The 24,677-nt window shown below is 46.1% G+C and overlaps 1 protein-coding gene across 1 annotated transcript in view; it reads right to left on the minus strand.

The window, feature by feature from the left end:
- The window catches only part of PCCA (propionyl-CoA carboxylase subunit alpha), a 299,930-nt gene extending 297,915 nt beyond the window's left edge, over positions 1-2,015 (minus strand). The window contains exon 1 of the mRNA XM_075526371.1: positions 1,896-2,015. Within this exon, the coding sequence (XP_075382486.1) occupies positions 1,896-1,964 (69 nt within the window). The 5' untranslated portion in view covers positions 1,965-2,015. The remainder of the gene's footprint in view (positions 1-1,895) is intronic.
- Positions 2,016-24,677: the final 22,662 nt, after the last annotated feature.

Genomic DNA, 24,677 nt, shown 5'->3' on the forward strand with positions numbered 1-24,677 from the left:
TACTGATGCCTTGAAGGTGACTTTCATACACAGATATTAAGGGCTAGAAATCACTTCAGTTACATAAAATCACATGTGCTATTAGGTAGCTGTAACTTTTTTTTTTTTACAAAGCTGTCACTAATGTAATATTTCTATACTGTTAACACTGATGCAGTCAGACCATACCCTTGAGATGTTAGAAGGAAGGAGACAAAGTAAGCCTGTCACAGGGAGGCTCCAAAGGACCAACATGAAAGTCTTTGGACTATTTAGTGGGAAGAGCAGAAGTCTTCCACATCTATATGCATATACACATGTATATGGCTACCAAAAATAAAGTCTTCAAACAGCACAAGCCCTCTGGTAATTCCAAATCATTGTCCCCAATCAAACCTCTTTTTCTTTGCTTTTGAAGAAGCTTCTCTTGTGTACACCTTCACAGCAAAACAGACTTGCTATGCATATTTCCTAAGGAAAAATACTTGGATAAAGCACATCCTTTTTTCCTCTTCACCCCTTCTCAAAATGCCCTGCCCACATAAACCACCTCTTTTACATGATCCCTGAAGACACGGGAGGAGTTCTTCACAGTATTGTTATGGAGCTACATCTCTAGAAAGAAACCTATCCCACACCCTCAGGGGCACACAGAGCAAACATTTTCTGCAAGTCACTCTTCTCCACTAGAGCTTACAGACCTCCACACACATTTTCCTTTTCAGGAAAAAAAATTATAAATTCTTCCTACTGTAAGCAACTGTATTTTGCACCACTCTTCTCATATACAAACTAGCTGTGGTGTCATTCAACTGTTACACAGCACCATGTGCTAATGCTGCTTGTTCTCATCCTAAAAATCTCCTCTTCCTCTTAACACAATCTGCAGAAGTAATAGAGAAGAAAACATAGCAACTGCCTCAGTGAAGTTACTCCATAGTCTAAGGAATAAGGCTTTCTAGAAGTTTAAAGTCTTCACCAAAAACATTAGTATAGTTCTGCAATGAGTTGATTGCATTTTCATGAAAAGTAAGAAGAATTAAAAACCACAGTAAAGCTTTAAGTGACAGCTGAAACATCCATAGCTATCTGGGGCAAAGGGGGGAGGAGGGGTAAGAGACAACACAGCTTCACAAAGCAGTAGCCGTTTTCATTGAGCTCAGATTTTACTAGAAAAGTAGCACAGAACTACACTTTTTACAGCACATAACATGCTATTCAAATTATGCTCTACCCCTGAGTTTTATTAAGCTCCTGTTTGAGAGGGGGAGGACAGAAGTACACAGGGAGTAGCACATAACCCTCTCCAGCAGCAACAAATCAAGTTAAAAAAAACACCAAACCACCCCCTAGCCACGCACGGATAGGATATACCAAGGAGCAGAGGCTTGGATGCTGCGAGCCCTCAGCAAGCGAACCCAGGACCCGGCTTTTGCAGCTTCACGACAACCACCGCCCTGCAGCCGGCACCCGCAGAGCACCGCCGGCCGGAGGCACGCTAGCGGCGCTCCCCGCCGTCCGCCCCAGGGCGCCCGAGCCGGCACCGGCCCCACGGGAGCCGGAGGAGCAGCACCCCCCCCGCTTCCACCGGCAACCTGTCACTGCCGCAGCAACACGACCGCCCCCTCGCTCCCCAGCGGCCCCTCACCCGGCCGGGGGGGCTCCCCCCGACAGCCCCAACGTTCAAACGGGGAAGCCCCCCGCCCCGGCCCCACACACGGGGGACAGCACCCGCCCGGCGCCCCCATCCCGCAGCCCCCTCACGGGGGAGGGGAACCCGCCCCGGCCCATTACCCAGGGGCACCCCCAGCCGCCCCGGAGAGCGGCCCCACAGCCCAGCGCCGCGCAGGGAACGGGGACGCGGGAAGAAACCACGCTCCCAGCCCTCCTCCGCCCGCCCCCAACGCGGCTCTCACCCTCAGCAGCCCCCGGCGGCAGCCCGCGACGCCCCAGCGCAGCCCCGCCGCCATGCCTGCCGCCGCCATGTCTGCCGCCGCTGCCCGGCCGCCCTTTCACCCGGGGCGGCGGAGGGCCGGGCCGCCCGCAGCCAATCGGCGCAGCCGCCGCGGGCGCGTGTGCAGGCTCGCCCCCGCGCCGGCCCTGGGCGCGGGCGGCGGGAGCTGCGGTTGTGCCGGCGGCGGGGCGAGCGGCGGTGCAGGCTTCTAGAGGCGCGGCCCAGGGCCTGCAGCGGGGCGAGCGGCGGTGCAGGCTTCTAGAGGCGCGGCCCAGGGCCTGCAGCGGGGCGAGCGGCGGTGCAGGCTTCTAGAGGCGCGGCCCAGGGCCTGCGGTTGTGCCTGCAGCGGGGTTTGCACTTGTGCGTGCCGCGAGAGGCGTGCCTCGGCAGTTGCATCTGTGCGTGCCTCTGGGCATACGCCTCGGGGCTCGCGTTTGTGCGTGCATCGGGGCGCGTGCTTCGGGGGTTGCATGGTTTTGTAGGTGTCTGTCTCACGCGGTTATGCGTGCGTGCGTCTCTCCTGTGTGTCGAGCTGCATTTGTGTGCGTGCGTGTATAGCCGATTTCCTGAGTGCAGGCTTGCGTGTGCAACTTGGGTCTGCCCACGGGTGATGGTGTCAGGGCTTTCCCCTGTGCGTGCACATAAATAGGGCTGTCTGCATCTGTGCACGCACTAAGAGTTCCAGCAGCACAGGCACATCACTGCAGAGAGAGGATTCATCCACCCCCTGCGTTTCCCTGGGGAAAAGGTGAAAAGCGTAACTGTGCCGGCAGACCTGATCCAAGCTCCTGCATTATGAGATGCAAGCGCGGCTGGCGTGAGGAGTGGCAGGAGAGGGATGCTGCTAATCCTCTATTTCTGGTCATCTGCAGGAACTGCTTAGGGCTCGTCTCTGGCACACGGTACTCCGAGTCAGCCTCTTGCAGCGTGGCCTGTGCAGCTGGGCTCTGGCTCCCTGCTGCAGGTATCCTGGATCTCAGCTGATGGAGGTGACGGAGTGGTGCCAAGCCCCAAGTAAATTGTCATCCCTGGAAACGCTATGAGAGTTTTACCGTGAGGGGAGTGCGTAAGAAGCATCACTGTTACCATCTCGGACTTTTGTTGAAATACACCAGAGGCATAAAGCTGCCTGCAACACGGAAGTGTAGAAAAGATATGATCCAAGATGTTCAAATCAGTGTTCACAAGGCAAAGGGACAACAGTTTATTATTTAAGTACTGTTATTAAAACAATGGTGACGTGGGAAAGGAAGGTAACCCTGAGCCTCCTCTATCCTCACTACAGGAGTGGAGCAAGACTACTTTTTCTGAAGCTGAAAGACAATTATTGTTAGCTAAGGAAAGAGATTATGTCATGGGCAGTTTGCAGTTCACCCAAGACATGGTTTGCCACAGGATCCCTACAGGGCTAGAAGACAGCAAAAAAATTACATCCATAGAAAAAACATATGGGGGATATACATAGTTATATTACGAATAAATCCCTCAGACTTTAAACACAAGCTAGGTGCTCGAGCAGGGTAAGAGGACATTTCCTGTGCAGTCAGGAACTTTCAACAAGGCCTAGTGCAGGGTCCTGCACCTGGGCTGGGGCAACCCCTGGTATCAATACAGGCTGGGGGATGAAGGGATTGAGAGCAGCCCTGTGGAGAAGGACTTGGGGGTACTGGTGGATGAAAAATTGGACATGAGCCAACAATGCGTGCTTGCAGCCCAGAAAGCCAACCACATCTTGGGCTGCATCAAAAGAAGCGTGGCCAGCAGATTGAGGGAGGTGATTCTGCCCCTCTACTCTGCTCTGGTGAGACCCCACCTGGAGTCTGCGTCCAGCTCTGGAGCCCTCAGCACAGGAAAGACATGGAGCTGTTCGAGCGGATCCAGAGGAGGGCCACAAAAATGATCAGAGGGATGGAACACCTCTCCTGTGAGGAAAGGCTGAGGGAGTTGGGGTTGTTCAGCCTGGAGAAGAGAAGGCTCTGGGGAGACCTTAGTGCAGTCTTTCAGTACTTAAGGGGGCTTATAAGAAAAATGGGGACAGACATAGGGCCTGTAGCAATAGGACAAGGGGTAATGGCTTTAAACTAAAAGAGGGTGGATTGAGACTACATATAAGGAAGAAATTTTTTACGATGAGGGTGGTGAAACACTGGAACAGGTTGCCCAGAGAGGTGGTAGATGCCCCATCCCTGGAAACATTCAAGGTCAGGTTGGACGGGGCTCTGAGCAACCTGATCCAGTTGAAGATGTCCCTGCTCATGGCAGGAGGGGGTTGGACTAGATGGCCTTTAAAGGTCCCTTACAACCCAAACCATTCCATGATTCTAAATTCTCTCGGGCTCTGAGTACATTCACATCCTGCAGCCAGAGCCAGGATATCCCAGAACAACTGGCATATTCCCATGCCACAGGGAGGCACAGAGGGAGGAGAAAAACTGCCAGGCAGCTGGGTTCATCCAAACGTGAGCTTGAGGTATTTTTGTAGGACTCTTGCTGCATGGTCCTCTCAGTGGAACACAGGTTCCTACTTGCATTTACACATAGTATTGAAAAATTTGGCCTAGTTTTATTACTTTTGACATCACTTTTTTAAATTCTTGTATCAGTACTTATGTTCAAAGTGAAAAGAGGTGAAAGCTGTGACAACAGAAAGGAGAATGTAAGGCTCATCTCTGCTGCATGCTGAAGGTATGTGGAATGACTTCTCCCTTTCCTCCCAAGCGAGTAGCAAAAATAAAGTTAGCATTGGGTCGCCTCTGTTGCATGTTTATGCATTTGCTCTGCTGTATTAACAGTGCCTACAACTGCACAGATGGGAACAACACAAGAAAACTGTTCGTAATATGTCTAAAGGAGGACACCATATTTGCAATTGATAGTCACAAGCAGACACTGCAGGTTTTTTCAGTGCACGTGGAGAGTCTTGGGAGTAAGAGACCAAGAGCAGAAGGGAGGTGCAGACCATTGTCCTTCACCACAAGCGCTGCATTAGCTAGATCAGATGCACAGAGATACACACCACAACATCATGTTATTGCATTAGAACAATATCCTGAGGCACTTGACGTCAGTTCCTCCTGCATGCATAAAGCAAACAGTCACATGGCGTCACCGGGGTGTTTTCTTTTCCTCTACAGAAGAGATTCTGTTTGCAGGCCCCGGTTGAGGGATCGGCGGCCACCTACAGAGGCACATCAAAGAAGGCCCCCCACAGCTGCAAAGGGAAACTGGCTGGGATTACACAGAGACACCGAAGCAAAGAGAAACTTCACAGCCAGCTGGGTGCTTAAAGAGCTTGATACAGTGAGAAACGGCCTAATGCAAGCCCATTTCCAAGTGAAGCTAAGGCTCCTCGCATATGGAAGGGACTGGGAAAAAACCTCAAGAATGCTAATCTTTTTCCGTTTGCTCGTGAAGTTTTCTGCTTTTACTATGATTTTATTTTGACTGACAGATGTTACTAATGGTCTTTTTGCCTATTCTATATTGAAGTGGGTACTGCACACGAAATATAAAATTTTATTTCTGTAAGAAAAGGAAGATATCTAATGGATCAAAATTATACACAATTACTATTGAACATTTCAAAAAACAAAGAGAGGTTAACATACATCACCACTACTAAAGAAATTGTAGATATACAAAAATGAAATTGCAAAAAATAAAGTATCTAGAATAATTAAAGGTTATATGAGTTTGGGTAAAAACAAAGACCCTAGTTCTGCATGTCTGTAAGCACACTTGTAGTGCCATAACTCTCAATATACGCTCCTGTCTCAGTTACTAAAGCTATTAACATGCACAAAGTTAAGCAGGTTTATAAGAGACTGGAATACTGAACAACTTATTCTCTCATTATTTTGAAGGGATCCTGGGGAACAGTAGCTTTCAATGCTGAGAATTTCCTCAATCCCTTCTTTACAGCAGAAAATTGCCTAACTCCAAATTTAGACAGGAATCATAAATTGACCTATCATCACCTAACTTTTAAGCCGTAACCCAGGGAGAAAACTGGAGTAATTGTAATCCTTCTGCCTTTATCTAATAAGGAATATATTGTATCGGGTTTATAGAACATGAAATGCATTATGCACAAAAGCCTGTGACTGAAGAACTCAAAGCTAGGAAAAGTCTTTGAAGTATCTGTTATATATTCTGTAAACAGCCTTTGCTTCTATCAGCATTCTGCTCAATGTGCTGTGAGAGACAAAAATTCAGCCTTCGAGTCAGACAAGTCAATATCTCCATACATCTCTCTGCTAAGTACCTACAGAAAAATCTTCACTGGGAGGAAAGATCCTTCATGCCGGATTCACCTAAGAGAGTCAAGAGTTGGGGGGGGCCAGGCACCCCAGAGAAGCCCCAAAGCCCAGCCACAGGCACTGGGAAGCCAGGATGGGGTCCAAGCTACCAGGTCCCTACTCCTCTGGGGCACCTTGATTTCAACCCCACACCCAGCTGCCCAGGCTTTGGGGCTTGTTGGGGCTCCTCAGGGGTGGCAGGAACACCCTTCCCTTTCTGAGGCTCCTCAGGGGTGACCCTACTACACACACACATGCTTCAGGGGTGGCTTGATCCCCTAGCCAGGCTGGCTTGATCTGGGACATTGTGATCCCCTTGGGGGGATCCCCAGGGACAACCTGACCCTCTGCAACCATACAGCCTTCAAGGCTGCTTTGGGACAGCCTGGATCACTCCAGCTGTTGGGGCTGCTCAGGGAGGGCTTGAAATCCCCAGGCCCCTGTGGTTTCTGATAGATGCCACCTCAGCCCCTCTGACCACCAGCCTCCAGTGCTCCCCAGCATGGAGCAAGTCCTCTCCCCAGCTTCCTAGGCTGCTCAGGGACATCCTAAACCCCTGGTCTCATGGGTGCCTTGATTCCCATCCTGGGGACGCCTGCTCTGAGATACCTTGATTTCACCCCTGCCCAGCCACACAGGCTCCACCAGGGAGGCTGGATTCCCCTCCCCAGCTGGCTTCCAGGCTGACCTGATGCCCCTCCAGCCTTTGGGGTCTCCTCAGGGAAGGTCTGAGCCTTCACCCACCACAGTATGGCCTCAGGGGTGATTTGATCCCTTTCCCACCCTCAAAGGCTGCTCTAGGAACCCCTGTTTCCATCCCCAAAGCCCTGCTCCCAGCCAAGGCACTCCTCAAGGATGGCTTGATTGTCCCACCCTTGCCCAGCCTCACTGACAGCCTCAGCCTCATCCCAGCTTCCTGCTGTTGGTCAGCCCAGCCCGCCCTTTCACCAACCATCCAGTCCCTAGGGGTCTTTGGGGGCAGCCTGAACTGCCCCCCGCCACCCCAGCGGAGCCTCAGAGCCCAGGCAGGGGTGACTCAGGGAGCCCTCACCACCAGGGCACAGTCCTGCAGGATCTGAACAGGGTGGGCAGACCTGGGTGCTTGTATCGACGTCCATCAACAGTCCCAGACTGTTGAAGACAAGGTGATGACTCAAGTGTAGGTCTATCCTGGGACTCCTGTCAGGGGGAACAGCAAGAGGCAGGGCTGGAGACAAAGCTGTGACAGTAGACCAAGGTCCAGCCAGGAGACAGGAACAGATATAGGACTGGAGACAAGTACACCTCCAACAATATAGCTTAAAGCAAGACTGAAGGCTCAGGCCTGAGCTTAAATGGATGTCCCGGGACTGAAGGCTCAGGCCTGAGCTTAAATGGATGTCCCGGGCCATGGACAGAGGATGTGGGTGGAGGCCCCAGGTGAGGCTGGTCAGAGCCATTAAGGTCTATTGATGCGCTCAGTGCCCCAACAACCTGGCCAAGTTGCTCACTGCAACACAGGTCTGATTGGGGAAACGTGGAGGAGCTCCCACGTTAGCAGAGTGAGAGTCCCTTTGTCTTGGGGACCATGTCTGGCTTCCTCTAGTCTGATGATTTGGATCAGACACAACTTTTAACTTTTTCACATCCTCAGAACATTAAAAGCTTGTTGACAGAAGCACGATGTCAAAACTAGGAGTTAAGCACCGCCTGCCCCAGAGGTAGCTGGAGTCTGCACAGAGTCTGCGGCAGGGAGGGCAGGCGAAGGCTGGGAAGCAGAGAGACTTGCAGAGCGTTTCAAGCAGCTTGTGAGACGCAGCCCTAAATGGCAGTAGTTATCAAGGAGGGCACGTGCACATTTCAGGAAGGCATCGCACTTGGATGTGATGAAGTGATACCGCTTAATGAAATTTCTTATGAGATTAGCACAGGAATCACAACTGCTTTGACACCAGGGATTGATGTCTCTGTGGGAATCGTGTTTTTCCTGTGATTTCATGGACTGAAAGGTTCTGCAGGACTGCATCAAAGTGGCAGAGATCCAGACAACTGGAGAGAGTTCTTCAAGGACGAAAAGCATGAGAATGTGAAATTCACAGAGAGAGTGCAAAAAGAACCAAAAAATTATTTCCAGTGTGGCCTGGAGGTAAATGCAACCCTAAAGAAATACTTAAAGAGACTCGTGGGCTGGGGAGGACTCAGACTGTGCCAATGTAAAGGTCTCACTTCCTCCCTTGGAGGGGACAAGTGTGTTACAGAACCAGGTAAGCGTGATGGCTCCACAGCAAACATAAACTGAGCAAACATAAACTCACACTGGTGTTCACCCCATTGCACAGAAATTCGCTTTAGCTTGGAGCCTTGCTGATGAACTCCTGGAGCTGTCACACTTGTAGGACCAAGGAGGAGTTAGCACAATCGCACGATCGCTAGGATTGCTGCTCAGCACCTGTATGATGCCTCCAGAGGTTCTGCATGACTGGAGGGTCATCAGTCCAGGAACCAGCGAAGTAACTTCTAAAATCAGGGAGGTCCAAAGCACTTTCTGTGTCTGAAATGCATTAAAGAACTCCAGTACATGGACAAAAATTTTGCTGAGCCTCTTCTCTGTGGCATTGTTCACATGGAGTGACAATGGGCTTGACTAGTAGTTTGAAATTTACTGCCTGCTTGTAATGTGAATACAGTTTGGGATCCTTGCTAAGGCATTAAAAGTAACTCCAAAGATTAAAAACAAATTTGTAATTCCTTTGATTAAAAAAAAAAAAACATGTTGTCAGGACTAACAAAGAGTTGTGCAATGGCTGTCTGGCCTGTCAAGCCCTAATAGAGTCTTGGTGAATTCCTGCTGTAGTATTTATTGCCTGAAGGTTCACTGCTAAGTAAACAGAATGGTACATTTAAATTTCAGATTGCTTTTAGAATTTGCTACTCCTGGGCATGGACAAGCTAAAGGAGATGATGGAGTTCCTTAAAAGAGGCAATAAGTTCAGCAGGGCTAAATCATTTGTTTGGATTCTGGCCATGGCATGAAAGCTTGAGGCAGAGAGAGGCAAGTTGGTTTGATCGAGAGGAAAAGAAGCTTTCTTCTTGGGTACATAGAGCAACCGTCCCCCTGAGTACAGAGATGGAAATCAAACACCAAGGGAGGAAAAGGGAACAGGCCTGAGAGAAAGTATTTCTCAGATCTGTTCCTGATGGTAGCAGCCAGAACTGGCAATAGAAACAATCTCCAGTGGGTCACATCTTGTCTTGCTGTAACAGCAGAGATGTATATTCTTACCCATCTCCTTCGGTTTTCTGCTGGAAGCACTGGGAATTTCAGACTTGTGAAAAGGAGTTCAAGAAGGCTGAATCTCAAGGTCAAGCAGCATGTTCATTTAGTCACAGCTCTCTGACACAAAGGGGTCTCAGTTGTATGGATTATTCCACCCCATTTTCCTGGGAATGATCAGTATCTCCTGTATGTGGCATGACATATGACACATGGGTGGTAATCCTCATATCAACCATGAGGATACTCCTGGCTGGTCCTCACTTGCCTGTGAAGGCTATTTAAGCCCCCTAAGTCTTTACAGCTTTGCTCTGGTATCAATTTCTCGATGCCCATGGTTTCATATTCCTCCTTGGATCCAGTGATGACAAGGGAGGACAATGCATTCACCATATGGTGCTAGAAAGCGCTGGATTTTGGTAGTTCAAAGGGTGGTGGAGTTAACGAAGACCAGCTTTTGAGGCATTGATTTCAGGAGCCCCTGAGCACAAATAAGATGTTAAACACTGAGGGAAGAGCACCACCACCACTGCTTTCTCTCTCTCTGCTGTCTCTGAGGGAAACAGAGAGTTGTTATCCATTCAATCCATGACCCAGAGAGGTGACTGAGGAAGGCTGTACTGGGCTCCACGGCCCTAATTGTCCTGGTCAGCCTCACCGCACCCATACCATCAGCCCATGGACCCCATTTCAAACCAGATCTGGGTCATCAGGCCTGATCTGAGCTGCCTGTTCCTAATTTATTGTTCAGATTTTCTGGATTGACCTAGGACCCAACTCATGACCTTGACTCTGCAGCATGATGGCTGGACTGTCAATGGGACCTGTTGCTGTCACCACCCCACTGGGCTGCTGTGGGACTGCCTTACCTGGGTTGTGGCCACCCTTGGCTCCTGGCTTACATGATCCCTGAAGACTCACCCCATTTTTCATGTCTCCCCTCCTGAAACCTCATCACCCAAACCCCATCCATTGCCAACACATTGCCCCTCCAGCATAGTGCAGGGGCAACCAGAGTACCAAGTGAAGTAAATTTTGGGCAGACTCTAAACCAGTTTGGGAGAGGCTTCAATACCTCACTAGCTGGCCAGGCTACAGATCTGAGGAGCACTCCTGGGAACCAGTTGGATTGGAGAAAATCAGAGCTTTTCACAGCCAGTACCCCTCAAAACCTAGGGTGTTGTGAGGTGCGAGGTCACACCACGATGGGAGGAAAGGCTGGGCTGGGCCCTGAGTGCACCCATAAGCCCTAATTGCCCTGACCGACTCACCTGGGACCTCAACCCACACCCTCTGCCCATGCTCAGGAGCCCCATTTCAGCCCATTTGCCAGTCTGAGCTGCATCATAGGTGTGCCCAAGCCCAGTCCTATTCCCCGCTGCTCCTGAATTGTTTGGATTCCCTGGATTGACCTCAACCCAGACTTGTTACGTTGCTTTTGTCTGAAGATTGCTAGACTGTTGATGGGACCTGTTGCTATCACAACGCTTGCTCTGTTCACCCTGTCCAGTCATGGTGGGACTGTGCCCTAACGGTGAGGGCACTGCCCTGTCTGTGCTGTGGTCACCCTCAGCTCACCTTCCCTCATGGAGCAGCCTCATGATTGCTTCTCTCTGACAGGCTGTGGGCATTGTAGGAGAAAGGAAAGTCCTGCAAGGAATGGCTGGGAAAGAAAGGGAGATAGGAGAGGTCTGGGGAAGGTGGCATTCCCCAGCCACTGCCGCCAGTTCCTGTGTTTCTGACAGCTGATCTCAGCTGTGCCAGAGGACATCACGACAAATGTGCTGATAAAACGCTATCCAACAAACATGCCTGCCTGGTGAATTTTGTTTCTCCAGCACTTCAGGAGGAGCAGCGATGGTTGCCACTCTTTTTGGAGGCAGACACATTCTCTTCCCATTCACCTCATTCCTGCTGGGAGCTGCCTACTTCAGAAGGGTTTCTGCGTGGTGGATCAGCTTCTGTTAGGACTGAAGGAAGATCTGAAAGCAGCATCTTTTTTATTTCTTGCAGAAACATCCAAATTCTGGTCACTGCTGCCTCGTGAGCAGACAGGTTACCTCCTTTCCTCCTCCTCCTACCACAGCTCTGGGATGGCCTTACTGCCTCTCCCCATTTCTCCTCCTTCTTTTTTTTTTTCTGTAAGGATCTTGGCAAGCCCATGTGGAGCCAGACACCATTTCCCGCAGCTGCACCTTGGAGAGTGGGCGCCAGTGAGACTTCATCTCATCCAGACCCAGCAGTGGGGAAAAAGAGACGCTGGTTTTGCTGTGACACTGCAGGTCCTTCAAATCCCTTTCAGACCAGCACCTTCCGCCACTTCTACCCATTCTCTGGCCAGCAACGGTACTACAGTGGAGTCAGGAGTCATCCCCCACTGCTGGGACAGAGTTGGTTGATGTTCAGCTCCTGTTCAGCTGATGCTCAGCTCCTGTTCAGCATTTTGGAGTGCCCATTGTACTCCCCATAGGGTCATACCTGGAGGGACTGAGGAGGAGAAGGTGATGAAGGCAAAGCCTCACTGGTAGTGATCCACCAGGTCAGAGTTTGATTAATAATTAGAAGAATGTGTACAAACAGCAGGGATATCCGTAGTTACACAGCTAAAGGACAACTAACATAAATACAGATGGGGGTAGAGCTTGCCCTGTCATCCTTGAGGACACATAATATCAACCAAAGCCAGAGGAAAAGAGCAGCAGAAGAGCCTCTGTTCAGCAGGGAGCACATGCAGCTGTTTAAAAGACCTTCTGAGAGTGGCCGGGTTATTCACGTGTTCGGAGTTAAGTGTGTACTTAGGCTCTCTCCTAAATAGAGGCCCAAAGGCAGTCAGGATTTGACCCAGATCACATAATGATGTAGTGAGGCTGTAGGAAATAGTCTCTGGATACTCTGTCCCTCACTTGTGTGGGATCACGGTGAATCCGGTGCCTCTCTAGGTGATCTGACTGGCATAATCCTGGGGGGAAAAGTAGAAAAATAAAACAGGATTTCCATTTTATCAAGATAAAGGTGTAGCCAGAGCTGATAACAGGTTACTTGAAAGAATGCTGGTCATGTATGCTTAGTGATTGTTGCTTAATTTGTTTAAGCTGAAAAAGCCTATTTCTACAGTGGAATACAAATTAGGGTAATTATGTTGTGATGGAGTACTGCATGTATAAGATGAAAGCCTTTCTTTACAAAAGCCTCTTCATCACTTGAGTAGAAGAAAATAAAATCCTGCTTAAACAACATGTTTTCTGTATTTTCATTTGAACAAAAGACTTTTTAATCTTTTTTTTCCCCTGTAATATTGCATGGCTTGGTTTTCTAAAAGTACTTTTACTTTTGACAACCTCACAATTAAACCCTCCAACATACATTACGGTATATAAATACAAAAGGCTGAGGTAAACATAGTAATGTATAATTGTTTCACAGCCTCTGTAGACTATTACTAGCTGGGCATTCAGGTTATATATTTTTCACATTCTCCTGACTGTCACGGTTGCTCGTAAGCTTTCTTCTGTCTTAGTACTCTATATGTGTCATAAAAACACAGCGTACAGTCATGTTTGTAGTAGGTTCAAACAGAGTACTGACTTTTTTTAGATATGTTTCATGACATACAAGCATTGTCTAGCCCCTTTGTATTTACTAGCACTACTGGGTTCTCTCAAGGGTTGAAATAGGTACAAGCCAGATCATCTGATCATAAATTACTCAGATACAGATCAAAAGCGGTTCATTGCAGATATATGTGTATCCATTATAATTCTTTTTATTTCAACCTATAAAAATCTTCATTCCCACTTTCAACATGAACTGCAGTTACTGTTTTGCACAGGACATCTTCTAAAGCATCAGTGTGAAATGCTTATTGCACAGGTTTATGCTTACTCAATGCACTTACAGACTTGCACACTTATCCAAATGTTTTTATCCTGGACATCCTTATTCACATAAGCAAATTTTCCTGTAATTAGTTCCAGTGAATTGCTGTGTGACTAAGACCTGCTTGCAAAAGTAAGAATTTGCTGGATTCTGCCCTTAGTTAACATGACATGTGAGAAAATCGATTTTCTTGTATGGGAAAAGTAGACAGTGTTAAAGTGAATACACGGAGAATCATTATTCATTCTCTTCACACTACAATTGAAAACCAGTATTTGAAGTTTGGGGAAATTGTCTTAATTAGGATTATTTTAAATGATGGCAATTTAAAGGCAGGCAATTTAATTACCAGGAAGACAGATCAAAGCAAATGCTTGAAATGGACATTTTAAAATGACTTATCAAGGAAGATGGAATTGAATAAAATAAAGGGGGAAAGAAAGTAAATATGCAGATTTCCCAAGCGCTCCCCTCCCAGGGAGCTAAGAAGACTCCCTCCCTGGCTTCATGTGCTTGACTGGAAAACCAGTCATACTTGTAAGAAATAGATATATCAGGACTGGTATACGCACATGGACAGAGAAAGACAGAGAATTGCTTCTATTTCCAAAAGACAAAGTTATTTTCTAGCTTACTTGTGCAAAAGTAAGGCTGGTATTTAGACATCTAAGTTACATTGCTGTATTTGCAAGTAAGGTAAGGTGTCTGAATTACAGCATTTACAGCTGTGATTGACCGGGATAAAAGAAGGCACCTAAAAATGGCAGATGTAATTGGACGGGCAACAGCACGGAGCCACACTGACTCGCAGGAATTGGGCAGGGGGCAGGTTATGCCTGGTCCTGCCTACCCTTAGTAAGGTGCGAGCATCCCAACAGAGGCACGAGGAAGGGAGCAGCCCTCATACCTGTGCGTGTGGGTGCAGAGGGAACTGAAATCACTCAGTACTTTCTGTGGGGACCTGTCACTGTTTGCTTATTCGTGCTTCGTTCTCATTTGTTCATGATGTCTAGTAACTGGAGCTAAAACATATTCCTAGAGTCTCTAAAATGACAGAGTGCAGTAAGTATGAGAAGCAAAAGTCATGTACTAGGTATCTATTCATTTTGTAAAAAATATTCTTTAGTCTGTTACTACTGTGATTGCTTTTGATACAGCCAATAAATTGAAGGCCACAAAAAAAAAGGCATAATATGATTAAAAAGCAACCAAAACAATTAGTGACGTTTTAGACTCTTAAATGGCCAGGGAAAGTCCACTGGCTCTTTGTGATTCTAGGCGATATGTAACTTTTCAGGCACCACATTTTTATTGCCTTCTTTTTTTTTCCCTTCCTAAATGAAGAGGTTTGCAGAATATGCTATGGAATAAAATATTTTGATTCTATTATTTGGTGAGTATTTGCATTGAGCTTATCTTGTCTCCTTCTGACATTAGGATACAAACAGAGCTAAAGTCTAGAATGTGACCCTGTGGTATTCATTTGCAGTATTTTTTCTGTATTCTGAAATAAAGAGCAGGTTTTCTCCTTTTCAGTTCTCCAAAGCGATGGTTGCAGTCACACAGTTCATCAGAAAGCACCGTCACTTCCTTAGTATAGAGGTATCACACCTTACAGTAGAACATGTTTTGAGGAATAATATTCAAATGTTTTGTAATGATGACACTCTTAGGTTCAGCTCTGACAAAAGAGAGAGCGCAGGGTTTTATCTCTGCGTTCCAAAGCAGGCCAGCTCACGGTACTGACCTAGCAGAGCTCTGGGTGACCATTACCATAACACACTGTTATATTTTTATAAGATTATTCTGCCCTCTGAACCTTCTGCTGACATCCCATGGGAGTTGCCTCTGTGTGTCTGACAGCTGAATTGGTCCTCAATGAATTTTTAGCACATGGAGCTGTGCATACAACTTCGGTTAACAATAACATGTTGCTATGGGAGCTCTGTGCATGCAACTCCCTGCTTACTGTGCTGAAAATTGCGCTGGAAGGCAAATGTAAGTATGTCTGGTATTAGCCTAATTATTAAGTAGAATTAGAATCTGGTACTCTATGACTATCAACCAGAGAAGGAGCGTAGCATGAATAAGGATGCTCGCCAGCGGTGGCTGAGGTGCTTCTTCTGCATTCCTTTAAACGGAAATCACATCCATAGCCAGGAGACTAATTATTTTGGAACCTAAGGGAAATGCAGCCTATAGAAGAGAGAAAGTGATCTGCAGTTAAGGATCAGTGAGCCAGCTAATGGCTGGTTAGTCAGGAGGGTATAACTCCAGAATGTTAATAAAACGTGTCTGAAGTCCAACACCTCAGGGAAGAGGCTGAATGCTGTGGAAGATATGTGGAGACAGAGGCTCTGTTGTTTTCCACTGCTGAACTACTCCTTTAAAGCAGGTTTTAAATCGAGGCTTGTTTATGAATTTCAAAATACCAGCAGGATAATAAAACAAAACTCACTGTGGCCAAAGCAAATGCAGCTTCTAAAAGCAAAATATTACCATTTTGTGAAGTGTATAAAACATGTTCGGTGCTTGCTGCGCAGGTGTACAGTACAGTGCTCTTGTACGGTAGAGGCTTGGCTGGTTTTCATCATGCCCTCGCTAATATAGATCATGACTTATTAACCAAAACAGCATGTAGCATTTTAAAATATTATATAAATGCTAGCTGTTTAATCCTCACCAGAAACAACTCAGGTCAATACCGTAGCTTTATTTTGTGGATGGAGAGAATAAAGGAGAAATCAGTTAAAGGTTTTGACGAGAAAGCCTGTAGGAAATACCAAATTGCTACTTAAGAAGTAATACAAAAAACAGTTGTTATTTTCTTTTGCTTGATACAGTGCATGCAGCTGTGGAATAAGTGCTGCAGACTAATATATTGATAAACACAAGAGAACACCTTGCTCCTTAAAATGTCCCCTCTCAGAGGACCAACTGCTGTGATCCTACGAGCCCCACACCCTGGCTCGCATGGGGCTGAGGGCCGCAGGATGGATCCCATGCACCTCGGAGACCTGAGCGACGGGAAACTGCAGGAACAGCTCAGAGGCAGGTGACAGCGCAGCTCCCTGGGGCGCGGCTGGCAGCGGAGGCAGCTCCATGTCATCGTGGCCCAGCCACAACAGCCTCCGCCACTCCACCCCTTCGTGCCGCAGCAAGAGACCCGGGCTCAAATCCTTCTGTCCGCTGCCCTCTGAGAGATTCCTGTTTGGTATGGAGCCCTTTCGTAATTGTGGGAAGAGGCAAATATGTGTTTTGCAACTCTTTTACATCTCAAACCGCAGCACCAGTCGCTTTGCTTAAATATATTTGCTGTGGGCAGAATCATAATAGTTTCCTGAACAACAGGGACAGGCATTTTTTATCTGAGAAAGGTGCTAATGAGACTGTGGTATCGTCCCCAAGGCATTCTGTAGCGTCACCCTTATAGAAGCAGTTCTCAAGGAAAATGAAACTTTTTACATTAGACCTTGAAGATGACTACAGCCGTGCTTAATGCTATGCTGTTGACAGCAGTCTTCTGCAAATAATGCTATCACACAAGTAGTCAAGTAGTCTCTTGGAGTCTAATCTCTTCTTCTACAAGAGTTTATAATGCATAGTCTAAACTGCCTGATTACTCCACCTCCTCCTCTACTTCTGTTACCAGTTGTAGTAATGGTAGTTTCTCTTCCAAAAAATTATTTGGAAGGGAGCGAAAAGCTTTTATAGCAATTACACTGATACAACAACTCAACTGTTATCAATAGAGTTATTCCAATTTACAACACCCTAATTAAGTTTGGTCTTGAGTTGTCTAAAGCACCCACAGGAAAGATGAGTCAGCAGGTATTTTTGTAGTTTTCAGCTTCTGAAAACTGAGATATTTTAGTATATTAGCCTTTTTACTGGCAACATATAATATTTAGATAAAATATTTTTTAGGAGTTAGGGACACTTCAGAATGAATGAGTGTGTATATATAAGGAGGGGGTAGGAGAACTCACAAGTAACCCAGAGCCACTGAAGAACTTCTGCTCCATTGAGAAATATTAAGTGTCCAGTTTGGAAGATTTAACAGTGGTAAGTTTTAATCTAGGAAGGAAAGTGAAGTGGTCAGACCATGGTCTCCACATTCATGTGGTGCAATGCCAGATCAGATGATGAATTTGCACTGGCAAGGAACAGGGCAGTACCAGCCTCTAATGAGGGCTCTTGCTAATGGCTGTGCCATTAAATCGTATCTTTGTTACCTATTGGACATACATTACTTGGATTGTTGGCATTTTTTAATACCAGCCATTTTATCACACCCCTATAGGGATTTGAACTAAAAATGTCCAGAATATCCCATACAACCAATAACAGACACAGATACCAAATACAGTATAGGAGCTTTAAGCAAAAGTTTATCCTTATTTCTGCTTTCTTTTGCCTTCAATAAGTTCTGGTGTCTTTTTCATATTTGTAATCCCACGTTGGTAGAGACGGACATAAATTCGAAACAATACTTTGGCGTACTTCCCAAAAAATGAGTTCATACAATGAGAAATGGATTCTTAACAGAAATTGCATGTTTGTAATTGCTTTTGACCTGTTTTCGTTTCCACGTCATTTGTAATTTTGTAACAATGAAGTTTGCAAGAAAAACTCATTGCGTGTTTGCAGTGAGACCCTTCCAAAATACAGTCAGTGTGTTTGGTATTTGAAAACACAGCCACAGCTCATGAAGCCCCAGAGTGAAAGGAAATCTGGACTGAGTTTTCAAAAGTGGAAAGTGGAGACCCGCACACAGAATTGGGTGTTGGGTTGCACAGCTGCGGTGGACTGTCCCCTGACCGGGAACCTGAGCAACCAGCCAAAAACTGGAGCTTGCCTACATTGCTGTGCTGGTGAGGAGTGTCGGCCTCCGTTATTTCAGCGATGCCATGGTGTATTCATTATTTAGAGATTATCTAAGAGATCCTGCCTTCCTAATCACAGGGGAAATCAAAGGACTACAGGCAGTTTCCTTGCTCTCAGCCACCTATAGCTGCCCTTTCTGCACCCCTTCGGGGCTGTGCTAGGAAGTGCTTGAGTGAAGACGACAGCACTGCACATTTCTGCTCAATTAACTGCCCCAAAAAGTGCCTTTACCCAAAATGCTTCAAATTCCTGAGCAGGCTAATGCTGCCAGTTTGACTTGTGATTTCTATGTCAGGTCCCCGAGGGCACCTTCAAGCCCTACGGTCCCCAACAGGCTTCCCAGGGACCTCCATGCACACCATCACCACCCAGGGCGCTGGACCCTGATTTGGCTCAGTCGTGCCCCATCCCAGCCCCATCTCTGCGCTGTCTCCGGCCAGGGCTGGGCCGAGCACAGTGGGAGCTTGTCTCCTGGGCTCACTGGTTCCCAAAAGTGTCAGGGGCTTTCGGTGGCCTTGTTACCACTCCAGCTCTGCCCGTGGGATGGCACCCACCAGGGGTCACAGCCAGCCCTGGGGTCCCTGCAGCACCCCACTCCCCGTCCCCCTCACGGGGCAGCCCCGTTCCTGCTGCACCCCACAAACCACCTGTTTTTTGCAACAACCCTAAATGAGGAGCAAGGATAGCAACCCTCAGTCTCACCTGAACACAACCAACCCAAAAATACTGCGGTTTCCCACACAGACTGGGCACTGTACCTTCTGATTGGGAGTTTGGGGAAAAAAAGTCAAATTTGTCCTTTTCACCGTTGTGATTAAGTTCACAGACGTGACTATACAGACAGTTCCTGTGTGTCCAAGTAGTTTTCTACCATATGGAACTGCAGTTTCTTTTGATGTCTGTTTTCTTTTCCACTTTTTTTTGCCCTGTTCTTCAAACTTCATCTAGTGGTGTGATATAAGTGTTTCATTCTCTCTTGAAACCATGGTGCTCATAACCTAGGAACCAAACCCTCACAAGGGCCAAAGATCACATCCCTCATATCTTCGGTTCACAAATCCTAAATTTTGCATGGATTCTGATGGCTTGAGGGCTTCTACCTGAGAAGCTGACTGAGATTAACTTGACATTTTTTAAAGAATATTAAGTTCACTATAGTCTTCTCTAAACCTGGATGTTTTATTTCCTCAGCTGTTCTTATTTGCATTACTTAAGGAATAGTATTGTGTCTCCAGTCTTCATTAGGCATTGTTTGTAGTCCACACTTCTAGCCTACAGTGGACAAGAAAATAGGTTTTCAAAGACCAAACGTCAACGGTGAGTTATTACAGCTGATGTAGCAGAGCTATAGCTCATGTTATGGCCATCTTTTAGGCCATACAACTGCCTGGTCTATTCTGCTAAAAAATCTGCTTTCTTGCAATCTGCTCAAAGGTAATTTTTGTTGAACTTTTAATCAAGACATGCAGAAAGCAATCTTTGAGGCTCAAGACAGTGAAAAATATATTTTTTTTATTTAAAAGTAATTGCAAGCTGTTTTTCTCCTATCCTATGGACAAAAGGGCTGGGAGTTAAGAGGATAACATTTGACAGAATGGTTCTTTATTGAAAAGTATCGGTGAGTGATCCAGGGGAGGCCAGGGGAGATTTGCCTGACCTGCCAAGCCCTGAAAATTGTAGCTTGTGCAGAAGAGTGAATTGTCGTTCTTCATCTGCGTTGAGAAAGAGCAGGCTGCCATGGATCTCACCTGCGTGGGGAATGGCCGTGTCTCCTGAGGGCCACGTTGGGGCTGTGGGGCAGTGCTGTGTTACCTGCCCCACAGCACAGCGTGTGCGCGGGGTGCCGAGTGCTTTTCCGAAACACTGAGCACTCTGACCACCGACTCACAGGGAAAACAAGTGAAGTGTCACATCTGTTTGTAACATCTTACAGGACTAGATTGTGACTTTTATGCTCTAGCACGTTACTGTTTGGTAGACATCAATTTGAAAACCTACTATGCAGTGTTTTCCACGCTTGTCTGTGTCAGCCTCTGCTAAGATCTTACTCTCGTCAGCAAATTTGCCCACTATTTCTGCTCCTTCTGGACTTGAATGGTGTTACACAAGCTAACTTTATGTTGCTTACATAGAGAATTAAGTGTGTCTCAACTCTGATTCCTTTACAAATGGCCTTTTCCTCTTTGTAAGTCTCCCTGTAGATCTAATTTGGGCCCCATCCTTCCGTTAATCCACCATAATTCCCATTAACTTCAGTGAGTGTGCCCCACGTGAAACAGCGTCAGGACATGGCACGGGCCAATATTGTCTTATTGCAGAAAATTATGGCACTTCTTTTTTTCCCCAGTACACTTACTGCTATTGTTTTACAGACTTTTTGTAGCCTGCAAAAGCCTCTGAATGTATTTTAAAACTTGTTGAAGGTCGAAGTTAATGTATCTAAACCATTTCTTGTTTTCATAGTATTACAATTTTTAAGGACGTTATGGCAATATGATCTTTGTTCCATAAAATATGCTTACACTGTATTTTTCTTAGTACTTTCCACATTTGATCTCTTAATAGCTTTTGCACACTTTCTCACAGTTAGTGAGAAAGTAGTTTCCTGTTGATGAGAGAGTATTGTATTGCCTTTTGTATGTTTTTGCCTCCACCCCTTCTCTGGGACAGATATTCAGAGCTATATCACCCTCTTGCAGCAGATAAATCTGTTCATTGCCATTTCAGTCATTTTTTCTTTTTTCCTCTGGTGGATATTCTTTGCTTTTTGTGACACAATGTCATTACAGGAAGAGATACTAAACTTGGCATAATTGGAAATACGTCTTAATTGTAAACATTTGGTTGCCTTTCAGTATACGCCTGGCTAAGGTCTGAAGACCACAGCTACTGACTCATTGGAGTTAAAAGTAGCAGAGTTTTCAACCTTTCTCGAAATTATTTTTGTTTAGATCCATCTATCTATGAGAGGCAGATATGGAATATTGGCATTTATCCATATTACTTAGAAAAAAGAAAGAATATCCCCCCCAAGTCCAGAAGGAATATTTTATTTGAATGTGTTATGGTTGTGTTTTCCCCTACCATAAATTACAGTATGTCTGTGACAAGGCTTTTTTGAGTAGCTACAATCTACTGCTTACCCCTACTCAGGTGTTTATGCACCAGATTCTTAGCTGAGTAGGTTCTGTATTTAACACCATGTTAAATTAAAGAAGGTAAGTTTGCTGAATCCGAGAAACTCTCAGTATGGAGGCTAAATACTGTCTCTTGGCTCTGCTTCCTAAAGTATATGTTGGCCTCTGCTTGTCAGATATGCTATATAACAAGGCAAAACCCGGAATTATTTACTGCTCCATTGCACTGGGGATAAAAATGGCACAAGTATGTGATTTCAGTAAAGAATTGTTCTTCATCTGGATCCCTATGCAAGACAGTCAGCATGGCTGGAGGCTGTCTTCTGCAGGGGATGGCCAGAGCACCTCACTGGTCTACGGTGATGATTTCAGCCTATAGCTTGGCTATAGTCCCTATCCAGTTGGAGAAGCTGCCATAAGCTGATTCCTGTTTCCCTGCAGAGGGAACCATGGCCTGGAGTAGCACACAAACTGCAACATCGTCTGTAACGGGTGAGAATGGGACATAGATGTCACACCAGTGCTTGCAGCCTCTTGCCCAAGACAGGCTCCTGATTTATTATGTCTCCAAACACGTACTCCAAATATACATGTGTATGCTACAACTATACATCTACCCAGGTGAGGTTCAGAAAAGCACTTCAGCATAGGATTTGGATGTGATTAATGCGCCTTAATCTAAAAAGTCATGTAAAAAAGCCCTAACTGCAAAACATATTGTATGCTTCTCCTGATGTCACCAGCGTGCTAGATGGCCCTTGAACGCGCTTATTGCATGCAAGAACATGTAGTGCCACACAAAAACATAGTCAAAGTGATGGGACACCAGGCTATAGGCTGTCCTGTGCCTCAAAAGATTGAGTCTCAGCTCCTTAACCACAGGCTTGCAGGCACTGGGGAGTTACTGAGTTCTGCTCTGGCTTCCCAGGATTATTTATGTATTTGGCTAGGTGTCTTCCCTCTTCTGGCTGACTGCCCTACCCCCTAGGCTTTTATTTGATGTTTCTTCTTGACTGCCTTCCTTCTGGCCTCATAACTCTTGCATTCCTGCCTCTGCCGCAACCCAGGGGTAGAGGATGTGGCCCCTATTCAGCCGCTCTCCACTTACAAGTCTCCCCAGGACAGTCGTGCTGTACCCCTCGACTCTACAAGAGCTCTCAGCCCACCTCGCTTAAAATTTCTCCCTTATCACTCAGACTGTCTCTGAAAACAAACTCAAGCTCTCAATTCAGAGCAAATCAGGCTGCTGAAGCCCTAATGAGGGGCGAGGGCTAAAAAACAGCATTTCTGACCCAGCTGTGCTGACCAATATTGGGGGTCTGGTAGGTTGTCTTTTGAATGTAAGCATTTAGTTTTAAGCATTTTGCTCCATTTTCTTTGGAACACCCCTATGTGACCAGACACCTAATCTGCCTGCGAAACCTACTCAGGAAGCAATAAGGCACCTTTCTGGCTCACACCAAGGTTGTCAGAACCGTGCTGCGTTCAGAAACACAGCAGCCAGCTCACCCTGCTGCCGCTGCCCACGCTGCAGTCCAAAACCCATTGCCAGCTGGGGTGTGGTGACCATGAAACATTCGGCACCAAGTGCTACATGATCCCCGAGGACACTGGTTCTTGGAAGGAGAGGAGCTCCTGCCACCTTAGAAGGTTCCCCAAGGAATGGATTTTCTTTAACAGCCTCCTTTTTTTTTTTCCTTACTACACCTTGCAGTAGACTTTGTAGACGCGGTGTAAGGGGTTTGTCATTTTTAAGGCACCATGAAGATGTTGATAAAATTTGTGAGGGAGAATAGTTGATCTCTCTATCAGTAACATATTCCAAGCTGCATTGTGTTTCATTTATTATTCTGTAAAATTATTTGATTAAATTAACTTTTCTTTAAAACCTGCTATGTATAGAGATGTGTCTTTTTCCTACATAGGCTACACTGCTTTTGCTTCACATAAGTAATTTTGCCTTTTCCTGTATCCTTTTCTAATTGTTGAGAAGGGGGAAAAGTGATTAAAAAATAAAACACGCAGTCAAATGGGAAATGTAATTTCATTCGGGTATAAACAGAGTTGAGGAAGAGACAAATGCCACTTTCTCGGTCCTTACTCACAGGTAATGCAAACAATAGCTGAGAAAACACATCCAAAGGCTACAATGTTCCCTGCCTGCAGTTGCTTTTTCTAATAGATATGGAAAAGCATTAGATGGTTTTTGGAAGATCGGAATGATGATACTAGAAATGATGAAAAACTGCAGTTAAAGAATATCCTAGTACTGCCGCTGTGGAGTGGGCAAATAAAAAATCCGTGTTGAAAAGCTGTACTGGCTCCTTTTTGTTCAAGACAGTGAGTCTTAGCAAAAGGCACTACAGAAGACAGAAAATTAATCTAAGAGTTGGTTAAAGCAACTAGCTTCCTAGGCAGATGTGCCTACAGATGACCCAAGACAAGTTTGTCCAGTAATATCAACTTTTGCGGTGTGTTTGAAAGAAATAATCCTAGGCATAGCTTTTTCCTTAGTTGTAAATTAGCAGTTCAGGCTATTTCTTTAGAGAGAGGAGGATTTCTACCGCCGCATCACAGTACCTACCTCTCATGTTGCTACTCATAATAACTGCTGGGTGATGTCTGTCATGGAAAGAAATACTCATCCTCCCCAATTTTAGCTGCTTCTCGCCCCTGCTGACGTTGCTGCTCTCCGTCAGAGCTTTCTCGGGCACATTGGGAGTCAGGATTTAGTCCTGGTTTAAGGGTGAGAAAACATGGAGCAATTTTAATTCCGAGATTTACCCCGAAACAAAGTTTAGTTTAGTTTTGCTTTTACCCACAGCCATACTGAGCATTTATCTGTCCTGACCTTCACTTTCTTAGAAAATAAGGGTTAGAGAGAAAATTGAGCTTAATCACCCTTTAAACCAGCTATATTGCAGCCCAACTCCTCAGTTGCAGTGCAATAGGGAGAATTAATTAATTCCTCACAGCTGGCCCAGCTTTGCTCTCCTGGAAGTCCCTAAACTGAGAAGAAGGAAGAGTAGCCATCCTTCTAATTCAAAAGAGATGCTGAAGTCCCTCCCCGCCTGTCCTGGTCTGTAGAACTGGTGTGTAGTTTCAGCTTAACAGAACTGATCTGTAGAGACAAACTGAACTGGAAATATATACCTAGTAGCTGTTGTTACAAGGTAACATCACTGGTTGTTTTTCCGTGAAGCTAGTTTGCTATGTATGGAGCAGTCTACTTATTTTCCTGAGATTGTTAATGCCACTGTGATAAGTAATAGATTTTTTTTGTCTAAGCCCAG

This window comes from Mycteria americana, chromosome 1, assembly GCF_035582795.1.
Source record: "Mycteria americana isolate JAX WOST 10 ecotype Jacksonville Zoo and Gardens chromosome 1, USCA_MyAme_1.0, whole genome shotgun sequence".
Lineage (NCBI taxonomy): Eukaryota > Metazoa > Chordata > Aves > Ciconiiformes > Ciconiidae > Mycteria > Mycteria americana.